This window comes from Spermophilus citellus (genome assembly GCF_964194105.1).
Source record: "Spermophilus citellus genome assembly, chromosome: 17".
In the NCBI taxonomy this organism is placed as follows: domain Eukaryota; kingdom Metazoa; phylum Chordata; class Mammalia; order Rodentia; family Sciuridae; genus Spermophilus; species Spermophilus citellus.
This window is the reverse complement of record NC_138199.1, coordinates 76,356,484-76,370,926: the sequence shown is the minus strand read 5'-3', so window position 1 is coordinate 76,370,926 and position 14,443 is coordinate 76,356,484. Positions and strand designations below refer to the sequence as shown.

General features: G+C 60.5%; 1 protein-coding gene across 6 annotated transcripts in view; it reads left to right on the top strand.

Annotated features, from left to right (window-relative positions):
• TBC1D16 (TBC1 domain family member 16) overlaps positions 1–14,070 on the top strand; it is a gene marked incomplete at its 3' end in the record, with an annotated part of 70,892 nt that extends 56,822 nt beyond the window's left edge. For 4 of the 6 annotated variants that reach the window (XM_081272747.1, XM_081272743.1, XM_081272746.1 and 1 more), the window contains 9 exons: positions 4,853–5,014; positions 5,697–5,844; positions 6,701–6,868; positions 7,284–7,432; positions 7,896–8,030; positions 8,768–8,954; positions 10,635–10,814; positions 12,959–13,105; positions 13,822–14,070. In XM_081272747.1, coding sequence (XP_081128873.1) covers positions 4,989–5,014; positions 5,697–5,844; positions 6,701–6,868; positions 7,284–7,432; positions 7,896–8,030; positions 8,768–8,954; positions 10,635–10,814; positions 12,959–13,105; positions 13,822–14,070 — 1,389 coding nt within the window. In that variant the 5' untranslated portion in view covers positions 4,853–4,988. The remainder of the gene's footprint in view (positions 1–4,852; positions 5,015–5,696; positions 5,845–6,700; positions 6,869–7,283; positions 7,433–7,895; positions 8,031–8,767; positions 8,955–10,634; positions 10,815–12,958; positions 13,106–13,821) is intronic. The other 2 variants (XM_081272744.1, XM_081272745.1) reach the window with 2 other exon arrangements.
• Positions 14,071–14,443: the final 373 nt, after the last annotated feature.

Below are 14,443 nucleotides of genomic sequence, written 5' to 3'. Positions count from 1 at the left end.
GCCCGGGTTCGATCCTCAGCACCACATACAAACAAAGATGTTGTATCTGCCGTTAACTGAAAAAAAAATATTAAAAATTCTCTCTCTCTCTCTCTCTCACTCTCTCTTAAAAAAAACAAAACATTCAACTATAATTTTACCAGATTCATTCATTGATTCTAAAAGTTGTTTCGTGATTCCCCTGGGAGATATATATATATATATATATAAAATATGGTGGACACAATGCCTTTATTTTGTTTATTTATTTCTGTGTGGTGCTCAGGATCGAACCCAGTGCCTCACGCATGCAGCCCTCCCCTGGGATTTTTTAACGTAAACAGTCATATCTGAAAACAGAGAGCTGGCCTCCTCTTCCAATCCCTGTGACTCTCCTTCCCTTTCCCGTCCTGCCCGCAGCACCAACGAGAGGCGGTGACAGCAGGCATGGTTAGCTCATCCCTGGTCGGGGAGCAATTCAGTCCTCCACTACCAAGGGTGACATTAGCAGTGGAGCCTGTGGGTGTCCTTTATTAAGTTGGGGAGGGTCTCTGTGACTCCTAGCTTTTATCATAATTGAGCATTGGGTATTTATCGAATGCTTTTTCTGTGTCAATTCATGTATCTTTTGTGGGCATCTTTCACTCTTTTCTTTGGATTTACTCCTAGAAATTAAAGGGTCAACACAATGAAATCCACTATTCTGTAAGATTAAAATGCAGTGATTTTTTTTAAGGAAGTCAAGTGGTAAAATGTGTGAATGGTGTGATTGCACAGTGGTGTGACTCCACCTCATGTGCAGCCAGAGAAGTGAAAAGTTGTGCTCCATTTGTGTAAAAAATTAAATAAAAAAATATTAATGCATGAATGTTTTTAAGCCTTTTGCGTCCGATTTCCAAATTGCCGTTCCGAGGACCGGGCCGGTTTGCCGTTGTGGAAGGCTGATTCCCCCAGTCCTCGCTGCACAGAGTCTGTGGTCTCAGAGCCTCCCTGGGGGTGTCGTGTCCTGCTACGATGGATCCCCCTGGCCACAGACATGGGCACTTTGCTGACCCTCTGTCTGCCCTCTAGGAAGCTCTCCTCTCCCGTGGCTCCCTTCTGCTGCTTTCTGATGACGGGCTCTTGTGTTCACGCTCATCTTGGTCATACCCCGCATGTGTTCTGAGGTCCTGTGGCCTTCGGCTCTCCCCGTGGCTGTGTTTGTGGACTGTCTTGTAGAGCAGTGTCAGGTTCACGGCAAAGTCGGGTGGACAGTGGAGACCCCCGTGTGCCCCGGGCCCACGCACGCTCAGTCTACCCGGCATAACGCCCCACCAGAGTGGCACTTTTGGTACAGTGAGCCGCGCTGGCCCGTCATCGTCACCCCGAGTCCAGGTTCACAGTGGGGGGTCATGCACCCACGGGGGGTGGCACAGGCAGCCCACCCTATTGCCCTGAATCCCGTGTCATGTCCTGCATGCCTTCCCCCCAGCCCTGCCACCCAGGTTGGACTTGGTGACAGGAATCCCAGCGTGTCCCCTGTGTTCTCGTGGCTTACTTCTTGGGGCGGTGACTCTGGTCTGGACACACTGTCCTTTATTTATATTTATATGCGTCCACATTTCAGAGGACACCTTGGATGGTTTTAGGTTCTGACACTTATGAGGGGCCACCAAAGGGTGGCATCATTCCCAGGCTCCGTGTCCCACCCTTCTCTCCATCACATCAAATGCTCCTCCAGGGCCCGCACGCCCCTCCCAGCACCCTGTGTCCTGCTCACCCGCAGGCCAGGCCAGGGTTCCCTGGAGCCAGATGGAGGACAGCCAGGGCAGTCCTGGCGGCTGGCCCTGCTGGTCCCCCAGGGAGAGCCCTGGAGGGGCCACCCCACCTCCCCGCAGCTGCCTCAGGCAGAAGTCTGCCTGAACCCCTCACAACTCCTGAGGGGGAGACTGTTTGCATCAATTAATTGACTGATTCATTAAGTCAAGACACTGGCTTGGGACCTACAGCTGGGGGTCCAGGGGCTTCTCTTTCAGTCAACTCCCAGCCTCAGGATGGAAGGAAAGCCAGAGCACACTTCGAGGTCTGGATATTTAAATCATGTTAACACCTGTCCCTGGCGCCTCTGACCTCGAGAGCCACCGCTGTAGGTCTGGAGGCTTTTTCTATCGAGGTTTTTCTGGAAACAGACGCTTCCTGTATGTGTCAGTCAGTCACCTATTGCTGCATAACAAATGCCCCAATCACCCTTGCTTTGCCCACAGCTCTTCAGGGTGGGCCAGCCTCAGACTGGCCATGTGCTGGGCTCCTAGGGGGTGGCCCCAGGAGCTGCAGCTGTTGGGGCTCTGCTGGCAGGGGCCTGCCTGTCAGCGAGTGGGTTCTGCTCCTGGGCTCTGGCTTTGTGCCTGGCTGGGTGAGGGGGCCCTGCGGAAGCTGCCAGGCCTTTCCAAGCCTGGGCTCGGGGACCTACCTAGCAACCCTTCTGCCACGTTCTCTCTCAAGGAGCAGGACCTGACTGGATCCAGGGGTGACAGGTGCCACTCTTGGTAGCCAGCTGCAGACGCGAGCCTCCTCCACATGTGCGCTGCATGGTCCTACTGTGAGCAAGAACCCCGCCCTTCACCCGGGGAGGAACTCCTCTGTGGTGGAGGTGCTCAGTCTGCACTCACGGCCCCATCTTCTCCCTCTACCTAGAAAATGCCTGCCCTTTGGAGCAGCTAGAAGGAATTGCCTGAATAAACCATCCTTTTAATTTTAATGCATCACACATAATAATTTTATGAACAAGCCAAATTATATGCAGCACATATGAATATTCCTAAGACCAAACTGCTTCACATATGTAGAAAGATCATAAAAAACTGAACATATTTCCATCCCAGGTTTTATTTCCTTTAAAGCTTTTTTTTTTTCCAATGACTCTGAGTTCCCAGACATTTTCTGTTTTCACTCAGGTCTGAGTATTCAATGACGTAGGTCCTGTGCCCAGCCTCTGCTGGGAGCTGGGGTGGCCGCCCCCAGCCCGTGCAGCCCACGGGGGGGGGGGGGGGGAACAGGCTGTTCGTGGATGCTGAGCAAGGTGGCATCTGCCAACACAGGCCCCAGGTCCCAGGGAACTAAGGCTTCTGTCAACTTTGCTCCAGTTGAGCCCCTGGACCCCCAGCTGTAGGTCCCGAGCACAGTGTCTTGACTTAATGAATCAGTCAATTAATGGGTGCAAACAGTCTCCCCCTCAGGAGTTGTGAGGGGTTTAGGCAGACTTCTGCCTGAGGCAGCTGCGGGGAGGTGGGGTGGCCCCTCTGGGGGGCTCTTCTGGTTGGGAATCGTGCTCTCCCTGGGGGACCAGCAGGGCCGGCCGCCTGGAGTCTGTCTCTGAGGACCTTGGCCTGGCGGGCAGGGCAGCAGGACAGTGTGCGGAGAGGAGAGGGGCATGCAGACCTGGGGGGGTCGGATGGTGTGTTTGGGTGGTGGTGAGAGGGTGGGGGCTTGGAGCTCTGGCCACCAGCGGCCTTGTTCCCTAAGCAGCTTAGGAAGGCCGCAGGCGGGGCCTGGTGGGGGGCCGGCTCTGTCCTCAGACACCCCCCCCCCTTGCTCTGAGCACAATGACTTCACATTGCCACTGGGGAGGACAGGCCAATGCCTCAGCCCTTGGGGCCTGGTGGTCTGTGCGCGGTGGTTCAGGCTGCTGCCGACCCACCATCTGCGATGGGCTGTACCTGTGCCTGTGACCTCCAGGCCCAGGAGGAAGCCCCCACGCCCCGAGGTGGAGGACGCTGGCTCACTGCTGCCCACAGGGAAGGGACAGCGCCTGGTGCTGTTCTGGAGGCAGCCAGGGGCCCAAAGGCCCATCTCTGAGGGAGGCTGGAGAGGAGGACGTGGACCAGGCGCCTCAGTCCCACTGTGTCCTGGGCTCCAGCAGGACAGCAGGCCCGGACTGCTGCCCTACCAGTGTGGGGCAGAGCCTGGGACCCCAGACCCACTCTTCCCTGGCTCAGGTCGCATTTGAGCAGGCATTGGCTGGTGATGCTGAGGTCTCAGGAGGCAGGATGTGACCGTGGTATGGCTGAATTCACGTGACAACCACTGGCAAGGGTACCTAGAACAGAGGAGCTGGGCTGCTGGGCCGCAGACTTAGCAGCTGTGAAATGGGCCCTGAGAACTGAGCCATGAAGCTGACCTCAGCCCCACCACTCGATGGCTGTGCAGCTTTGGGCGAGTTGCTGTCCTCTCTGGGCCTTAGTTTCCTCTTCTGTACAATGGGTTAATAGCATTGCTCAGTTTCATAGGCTGATGGTGAGAATTGTAGGCAATAAAAGCACATGAGAAGGGGTTAGCCCAGGCCAAGGCCATACAGGAGTTTAATAATGCTTGCTGTATTAGTGGTGTTAATAACTGAAGTGATTTCTTGCCAAGCCATACGCTAAATCTGTGTTTATTCAGAAATATAGCCACTTGAAACCCATGTGGAAGCCCCACTCTGCCTAAAAATGTTGCCAAACAGCTACTCTTCTTAAGTGCGAGGATGAGGCCTGTGCTGAGCACTTTACAGTTGCTTATTCCACACAGAGCCTGGTAACTGTCCTCACTTTGCCAGTGTGGAAGCCAAGGCTCAGAGAAGCCTGGTAACGTGCATGAGGTCACACAGCAAGGATCCTAACCCCAGTCATGGTGGCCTTGTCTGTCATTGTAACCACTGTTGAAGTGGAGCAGGGTCTGACCATGAAGACCTTTTCCCACCCTGATTAAAGCGCAGGTGTGCGTGACCAGAGCAGGACTCCCTCACTAGCTCTGACAGCTGTCTGCCCAGCGGGGCAGGCTGGGGGCAGGCTGGGTTGTGTCCGTGTCGAGGCCCCACCCCCCTGCGCCGTGGCCCTCACGTGGCCTGCTCTGCCAGCTCCCCCTCCAGCTCGGACACCACCCTGCGCTTCCCGGACAGCAATGGCCTCCTACAGACCTCGCGCTGGGACGAGGCTCAGCGGGGCTGTGCCCCGGAGCAGATCTGCGGTGTGTTCCGCGTGGACCTGGGCCACATGCGCTCCCTGCGGCTTTTCTTCAGGTGAGGACCCGTCGGACGCCTCCTGGGGGTGGGCTGTCCCAGCCCTTCTGGCCCTGACTAACTCTGCCCTTGGGGAAGGGGAGGGTGGCCGTCACTCAGACCCTGGCCTGGAGAAGAGACCAAGCAGAGGTGCTGTGCAGAGTGGCCGCCGCTGTCCTCTCCACCTGGCTCTGCCTTAAGGGCAGTGTGGGGGGCACAGCCTTCTTGACAGAGCTGTCCTTTCCTTCCGATGGGCCCAAGGGTCCCTGGCCACCTGCCTGCGGCCCCTACGGCTGCCACGCAGCACCAACGAGAGGCTGTGCGGAGAGCAGCACGCTTGTCCGCGAGGGCCCCGCAACCAGAGTGTGCCCCAGCCTTTATCTGAGGGTGGCCAGGTGAACTGGGACACTGATGGGTGTGGCCAGTGTCTGGGGGTTCCCCCAGAGGGAGCCTCTCAGTGTCCCCCAGCAGGCTCCACAGGTGTCCACCCCCAGACCCCTGGACAGACAGGACGATGTGGCCAGGCAGGACACCGTGGGAGCAGGCTGCCTGGGAGGGGCTGTTCTGCCTTGGGGGGGGGGGCAGGTTCCTGGGTTTGCTGGGTGGGGCTGCTAGGACTCCAGCGACTGCCTGATGATACTGAAATGAAAGCCAGCGTTGGCGAATTCATCGGGCTTTCTATCCCCGCCCCATGTCCCTTCAGTGACGAGGCCTGCACCAGTGGCCAGCTGGTCGTGGCCAGCCGAGAGAGCCAGTACAAGGTGCTGCACTTCCACCATGGTGGCCTGGACAAGCTGTGCGAGGTGTTCCAGCAGTGGAAGTTCTGCACCGAGTCCCACCTCGAGGACCAGGTAGCCGGCCAGCCTGCCCCACAGGTCCCACACGCTAGGGGCCACCACTGGACCCTCCCTGCCCTCCTGCGGGCGCAGTCCTTCCCCAGTGCACCCTGCTGCCAGGCCCCTGGTTGGATCTGCGGCCCTCGGACTCCCAGGGTGTGGCCCCTGGTGGCCTGGGGCCCATCTGTGGTGGTGGGTGGTGACAGCACGGCACTTGGGGCTGGAAGCAGTCAGTGCCCGGGCTTTTTGAAAGTCAGCGCTCTGCACTTGAGACATCATGTTTTGACAGGACGCCCTGCCATATTTTGCTCCGTCTACATGCGACTGTAATGAGAGCCCTTTAATTATCCGTTTAAGGGACCGCATGTGCTTATTAGAAACGGGGCTGACTCCACAGCCCGCCTTCCCACAGAGCCCCCCGCTGGCTCCTCCGATGACGGCGGCTGGGCGGTTTCCCCGCCTTGAACCAGCTTTGATTTCTGAATCACATGTCAGCTGCCGTTTCGCCTGGATTCCTGGCTGCGCCGAGACGGTCCGACAGGCCGGCCCCGCGCGGAACAGCGCGGCCTTTGTATGTGGCCACTCACATGTGATTTATCGCGGCCTCCGCGGAGGGGAGCGAGGCGGCCGCGCATTCATCCGCTCTCGGCGGTGGGGTCGCGGGGAGCCGGGGGCCGCGCCGGGACGGGTGTAGGGCGAAGGTATTTCCATTTTAATCGCGTCTAATTACACTGGCCATTTAGGGGCCTGTGTGCCGGGCGGCGCTCCCCCTCGCCCAGAACACAGAGCCTTTTAAATCCTGGGAACCGCCTCGCTGGCCTCCAAAGCCGCGTCGAGACCCTGATCTTTGCCCAGTTTCCCTCCCGTCCCGCAGGTCGCCAGCGAGAGGACGTGCGTGCAGTTCTCCATCCGGCGGCCCAAGCTGCCGTCCTGCGAGGCGCACCCCGAGGAGAGCCTGTACCGCCGGCTGGACGTGCCCGCCTGGCTGCAGCACCTGAACGAGCTGGGCCAGGTGGAGGAGATGTACAAGCTGCGCCAGGTGAGGGCGGCGCCCGGGAGCGCGGCGCGGGGGGTCGGGCGGCGCCTCCGGGTCCGCCCCGAGCGAGGTGCGCGGCCAGTGCGCGGCCCAGCGATCAAAGCTGTGGCGCAGGAACAATCCGACCGGGATCCGTGTCAGTCTGCACAGAGGGCCGCGCGCTGAAAGGCGGCCTTTCCCAACCCGGGGATTAGGCCGCGACGTGAGAACCGCACGTCAATCCCAGCGCGCCCCGGGGGGGCATTGACATTGAAATGAGCGGGTTTGTGTCCTGTATGGGAACGCAGGGCCCGCGCTGTCCCCTGGTGAACGTGTGCAAATTGCCGGGGAGCCACCAGAACACCCTTCCCTGGGGATTCGGGGGTTCTTTGAGCTGCCCTCTTGCTCGCCCCCCCCCAACTTTGGCCGCTTCCTCCAGGCCATTTTCTTTGGCGGCATTGATGTGTCAATCCGCGGGGAGGTCTGGCCCTTCCTGCTGCGCTATTACAGCCACGAGTCCACGTCGGAGGAGCGGGAGGCGCTGCGGGTGCAGAAGAGGAAGGAATACCTGGAAATCCAGCAGAAGAGGTGACTGCCGCCTCGCCCATGTCCTTTGGAGGCAGTTGAGGTGCCATGAGGCAGGCACACTGTGCCTCCTTTCAAACACGGGCCTCCCAAGCTGAGGACCCCGTGGGAAGTGCAGACCTGAGCTCTCAGGTCAAGATGTCCCAGCTCTCCTTCAACAGTCTGAATGGGAGCGGCACCTGCAGGGAACAAAGCCAGAGCTTGGGCTCTGTTGCCCCTGGGACTGCTGTCAGCTCCCTGTGGGGCTGGGCCTGGGTGAAGCCCTGCTCCGGTGGGTTGTGCTCAGCTCCTCTCTGGGGGCTAGAACCCACCAAGGGGAAAGTTTGGCCGGGCCACCACCCATGACTGCCAGAGCTACAGGGTTTACTGCCCAGAGCAACCCAGCCCTCCCGGCAGCAGGATGAGGGAAGGCCTGTCTGGGGAACATGGGCTGCTGGACCCCGTCTACTACTCACTCCTGCCCCAGGCTCTCCATGACTCCTGAGGAGCGCGGAGCATTCTGGCGAAACGTGCAGTTCACCGTGGACAAAGATGTGGTTCGGACAGATCGGAGCAACGAGTTCTTCCGTGGGGAAGACAATCCCAACGTGGAGAGCATGAGGTACCTGGCTCCTGGACAGGCCAAGGCCCCATCCAGCCCTCCCTTATCTGAGCCTCAGCTGATCTCTCAGAAGGGGACATGCCCAGAGGAGGCTTCCTGTAGGCTTCATGAAGTCAAGGTCCCAGCAAAAGATTCATAGGCTGCTTCAGCAGGAAACCCACAGCCACAGCAGCCCAAGGAAGCCCAGGATCCACTCAGGGTGCCAGCAGAGCCTCCAATCCCTGGGCACCCCCAAACCTGCTCATGCCTGGCTCCCATCCGCCCACCAGACAGGCTTTTCCCCATGTCCCCTCCATCTCCTGATGGGTGGTCCTCCTGTGATAAAGCTGCACAGAGCCAGAGGCTGGCATCTTGGACATTCTGCTGCAGCCTGGCAAATCATTGCACACAATTAACAGCCCTTAAAAACGTGTCTGCCAGCCCACCTTTGGTCACAGGCACTCAAGCATTAGGGAAATCAGACCCACATTCTTCCTCACCCCCTGCTCTGGGCTCTGGGCCTGGTGAGCAGCTCACTCAGGCCATCACCTCTTGCAAAGCGAGGACCGTCTGGTCGTGATCCAAGGCTCAGCCCTTGAGGTTGCCGCAGAGCTGCCAGGGCCTGCACCAGACACTGCCTCCCGAGGTCAAGGTGAAGGGGAGGCCTGCGCAGCAGGGTCTCCAGCCTGGGCAGCAGGAAACAGTAAGGGTGGGGGCAGCGTGAGTCATGCCCAGCCCACCCTCTGCTGCCTCGCCAGGAGGATCCTGCTGAACTATGCTGTGTACAACCCGGCCATTGGCTACTCCCAGGGCATGTCGGACCTGGTGGCACCCCTCCTGGCCGAGGTCCAGGACGAGTCAGACACCTTCTGGTGCTTCGTGGGTTTGATGCAGAATACAATCTTCATCAGCTCTCCTCGGGACGAGGACATGGAGAAACAGCTGGTGAGGCTCGCGGCTGTGCGTGTGTGAGCCTGCATGGGGCGCGCTGGAGAGCACACTGCCACCTCCTCTTGCTGCCAGGGGTCTCGGCAGTGATGTGTGGCTTTGCTCTTATGGGTCGGTGGGCAGCAGAAAGCCAGATGGTGCTGCTGCTAGGACAGGGGCAACTTGGCCCTGGCCTCCAAAGAGGGCCATGGCCTCCAGGAGAGATGTTGCTCCCAGGGCTGCAAGTCCAGGGCAGGCTGTGGGGAGTGTCCCCTTCCTGCATGTGACCACACAGCCCGGCGGGCAGGGCAAGGGAGGGAGGCCCTGTGCTGCACGGACGGGCTCCCGGCTGCTACCACATAGCCCTGGCTCCTGGGTGGGCTGAGGACAGGAGGGCTCCTTGTGCCACCCTGAGAACCAGCAGCAGTTCTCACCCCAGGACAGCAGGCCTTTCCTGGGGCCCAGCTGGCACGTTCCCCAACTCCAAGGCCTCCTGAAAAGGACTGGCCTGGTATAGACCAGGAAGCACTGAGTGGTGGGGAGTGGGGGAGCCAAGCTGGGTCAGACAGGGTCCAGCGGGTGGGTGTGCAGCCCAGGACAAGTTAGGGCTCCCAACTGCCATTCTCACTGCCCATCACCAGTGTGGACCAGGAACCTGCTGGCTGCCCTCTCGTGCTCAGTCCAGGAGAGAGCTTGGCCTGGAAGCCCACAGATCGAGCAGACAGTACCGGGCTCCAGGGGTGGGATGTGGGGACACAGAAAAGACCTGTGATAGGGAGGAAGGCAGGTGTCCCAGGTCCCCTGGGCTGGGTCATCTCCACCCACAGGGGTCTGGCCCTGAGTGTCCAGAGGCTCAGCTGGACAGTTGTGCTGAGTGGTCGGGTATCACTGGACATGATGTGCTCCTGAAGCCCAGAGCTGAAGGGGCCAAGGAGCACGTCCTACAGGTCAGCCGTGCAGGGGCCACTGAGGTGCCATGGGATTGAGGAGCGCAGCCAGGAGGGTGTGAGGCCGGGGCAGCTGGGGCGTCACGTACACATGGCCTTGACCCTGCTGTGGGCCACCGAGTGGAGAACCTGGACTCAGCTCCTACACTCCACAGCCCCAGCTGCCCTCTCCAGCAGAACAATGGGCCACTTGTGTGGGGAGGGCATGTTCGGGCCACCAAGATCCCCTCGAGAGTGCAGCTGACCCCTGCCAGGCCTGCTGGCTCTGCACAGTCCTGCACCCCTGTGATGTCAGGCCTCCGCAGAGCCTGGGAGGCAGTCGTGGGGTCTGACGCCACTCTTCCCGATAGCTCAGGGCAGCACAGGACCAGGGGACCCATTAGCTCCTGGAGATTGATTTTCCGGTGGCGTCAGTGAAGTCAGCTGAGTCCTGGGTCAGAGAAACAGCCTTGACCTGGTCCCATGTCACGGGGTGATCTTAAGTGTGGCTGGGGCTAGGTGGTTCCCCCAGAGACAGCTCCCAGGCCACAGGGTGCCATGCCATGCCTTGTCTGGGGCCACGCCAGGGCCTCCGTCAAGGGCAGTCTGAAGTCTGGGAGAAGCTGGCGAAGACAGGCGCGCACACAATTCCAGTGCCGGAAAGAACTAAGCAGGCCGCAGACAGTGTGTCCTGCAGAGACCGAGGTTGGGGTGGCTGAGGAGGGGCTTCGGGGCAGGGTGGGGCAGGCTCACACTCCTCCCTCGCCCCCAGCTGTACCTGCGAGAGCTGCTGCGGCTGACCCACCCACGCTTCTACCAGCACCTGGCCGCACTGGGCGAGGATGGCCTGCAAATGCTCTTCTGCCACCGCTGGCTCCTGCTCTGCTTCAAGCGGGAGTTCCCCGAGGCTGAGGCCCTGCGCATCTGGGAGGCCTGCTGGGCCCACTACCAGGTGAGTGGCCACCCATGCCTGGCAGGGCGGGGGCTCCCCCACCTCGCCCCACACCCTGCTGCTCCCTAGTCCTGGGCTGGCTGCAGGCCCCTCCCAGGAACTGAAACCCACGCAGCCCAGGATGCTGGTGTGCCCGCATGTTGGGACAGCACTGTCCCACCCCACCCCCTGGGACTGCTCAGCCACAGGTCCAGGCCCAGGGAAAGGGGGGCTCTGCTTCCCCAGCAACCCCCCGAGAGCCCTGATGGTGTGTCCCAGCCTCCACTTGCTGTCCCCATCACAGTATCTCCTCCACCAACTGTCCTCTGAATACAGGGTGGAGTCTGTCACGTGGCTTTAGCACCTGAGTCAGGGACAGATGGGTGATGCAAGAGGATGGGAGAGTCTGTGCATTCACCAGCCTTTACAGAAGTACTGGGATGCATCTAGGAGGGACGGCCCTCTGCTGGGCGCCAGCTCTGATGTCCAGGGCAGCTAGCAGAGAGAGGTGGATACCACCTACCCCCAGACGTGGCAGTAGCAGTTTCCATCCTGAGTGGCATCACGGGTCGGGGGGTCACACGGGAGTCTGAAGACACCTAGGTTGTGCCACCAACTGTCTATACCTTCCTCACGGCCCACCCCCGGTCTGCGTGCCTGGCCCACATGGGTGGACGAGCCGGACGCAGAGCTCAGGACGGAGCACCTGCACAGGAAGCGCACAGTGGACGGCCTGCAAACCCCACCCTGCCCTTTACCTTGTGTTACAAGTGACCTCAGCATCACCCCCTGAAGAGGGCCGATTCTTACCACTGTACTGTGTCCCAGGTCTGATGAGATCAGTGGCGATGACAGGGACCTGGCCTGTTGGCACACCCCAGCCGACTGCCAATCTGTTTAAAGCCCACAAAGCAAGTCCACAGTGCTTTCAGACTTGGGGTGAATGTAGCCACATTTGGAACAATCCCTGGTCAGCTGGGCGGGAGGGGTGGGAGGATGAAGGAGGCTAATTAGCCAGGAGTGAGCTCTGGCAGGGGTCACTGCGGGGCAATGCCTTTAATTCCTGAGTGACCCCCTGGGGGGCAGTCTCACCCATTTCCCTGCAGTGTGCGGTGGGCTGGCCTGCCCCACACCTTGTCCCAAGAGCTGAGACCCTCTGTGCCGCCGTCCAGCCCATGTGGACCAGACTCCACCTTCCACTCCCCACATTCCTCCAGCAAAGCTGGGCGTCCACTTCCTGGGACTCTCACCCCAGCCAAAGTCAGAGTGGCTGCCAGAGGGCCAGCCCGAACCAAAACAAGACCACTGCAGGGAGCTCTGAGGAGGGGGCCGGGCGGCCCGGGGCGGCGTCTCCCAGAGCAGGCTCGGGTGAGGTTTGCTGCTGTGGCCTCTGCCCACGCGCAGCACTCCAGCAGCCTGATTGGGGATGGTTCTGTGTGGAACTGTGACCAGCATTGGGGGACTCGCATGCACTTTCTGCTGCTCCCTTCCTTCCTGTGCCTCAATGAGCCACTGTGTCAAAGGTGGGGTGCCTTGAGGTGCCCAGGCAGGAGCACACACAGATGGTCCCAGCCAGGACAGGGTGCCTTAAAGGAGGGCAGTGGGGCCCTCTGAGGGGCCTCCAAGAGGAGGGCTGGGACATGGAGATTGGGTCAGCGTTCCAAGAGGTCCCAGGGACTGCTCTCCTGGAACCTGCTTCTCAGACTGCAGTGGAGCGCAGTCTCTGGGGTGTGCCTCGGGACGCCCCGCAGCAGGACAGACCAGCCTGTTGGTTGGCTTGCACCTGGGGAGGACCCTGACGCAGCCTGCCCACAGCCCCTCTCATGACGTTTGTGGATAGGACGTCACAGTGAGCTCTGGGGTCCAGGCTTTGGAAGAAGGGGTCACACAGAGAGCCCACCCAGAGACTGGCAGCCATGGCTGCCCGGCACAAGCGTTGCTGCTCTGGGTCCTGCAGCAGCCCAGGGGTGTGGCTGCTGACAGACCTGACTTGCATGTGGGGAAACTGAGGATGAAGGCCCCTGCACAGCTTGCCAAGACCCCCACAACCCACAAACAGGCCCCCAGCGCAGACGCCCTCCCCCGGAGCCCCTCTGTCCCCTGCACCAGGCCCGTCCTTCAGGCAGGCCAGTCAGGGCCCGTCAGAGTTCTGCTGTCTCCCCCAGACGGACTACTTCCACCTTTTCATCTGCGTGGCCATCGTGGCCATCTACGGGGATGACGTCATCGAGCAGCAGCTGGCCACTGACCAGATGCTCCTGCACTTCGGAAACCTGGCCATGCACATGAACGGAGAGCTGGTGCTCAGGAAGGTGAGCCCTTCCCTCCCTGGCTCTTGAAGCCCCGCCCCTGTAGCAAGAGCCCCGCCCCTGCCTGCACTTAGTCCCACCCCACTGCCCATCTGCACCTGCAGCGCTGGGCCCTACCACCAAGGCCCAGGGGTGGGTACCTGCTGCAGCCCCTCCAGCTAGGTCATGTGTCCCCGTGGCTGTCTCCATGCTCTCAGGGGGCACCATCGTGGGGTCCCCACCTTGGGGAGTCTTACTTCCAGCCCAGAACTAGGGACACAGGAGGCTGGGCCTGAGGAGGGGCTGCTGCCACCCAAGGTCAACTGGAATAAAGGGGACTTCATTGAACTTCTGCCCTCCTTCCCCCCTCCAGTCTCCTGCTGAAGTGCTGCTGGGTGGAGCTCCAGGGCATCCTGGTGGCCCAGAAGGTGGGGCCGAGCTGAGTCAGAGAGGGGTCCTGCCAAACATGGCAGGCTGGGCCGGGCAGGGCTGGGCAGGCTTGGCCTTGCTGTCCCTCATTGGGCAGCTTGGAAGCTCTGAAATCGGAGGGCTTCCTCACAGCTTGCGGCTGTGAGCTCTGCCAGAGTCTCCAGCAGCCGTGGCAGACCCAGACCACTGTGTGGTGCTAAGTGGGAGCCAGTGGGCAGAGCCCACAGGCATTGGCCCTGGCCACGGTCATTCTTCAACTTCCCATGGGGATCCACCAGGCTGTCCCCTGACCCCATTCTCTCTCTCTGCAGGCCAGGAGCTTGCTGTACCAGTTCCGCCTCTTGCCGCGGATCCCCTGCAGCCTGCATGAGCTATGCAAGCTCTGTGGGACGGGAATGTGGGACAGTGGGTACATGCCCGCTGTGGAGTGTGCCGGCCACCACCCAGGCTCCGAGGGGTGTCCCTACGGGGGCACGGTGGAGATGCCTTCACCCCCAGCTCCAAGAGAAGGCAAGAGGGGCCCGAAGACACCTCGGGAAGGCTTTGGCTTCCGCAGATAGGTGGGACTCCCTGCACTGGACAGGTTGAGGGGACCTTGCAGGAGGTCCTGGGCGTAGGGGAGGGGCGGGGGGACGGATGTCAGAAGTGTAAGGAAGATGGCTGTGGGCGAAATGAAGAGCCCTTTTCCCCAGTAACGACACAGCCAGAGCCTGGAAATGACAGCAGCAAGGCCTGCCACCCTCCCAGAGGACAGCCAGCTCCGGAAGCTGGGACCGGGCAGCTGCCTCACGCCGGCTGCCTGGGGGAATTCTGCACAGCCCAGAAATTCCTCGTTGCCAGGAAAAGGGGACAGCAGGGACAGGAGGAGGCCTCCACCCCAGTGCCAAGGGGTGCAGACAGCGGGGCCCATGCAGGCCCAGAGGCCTCTGCACA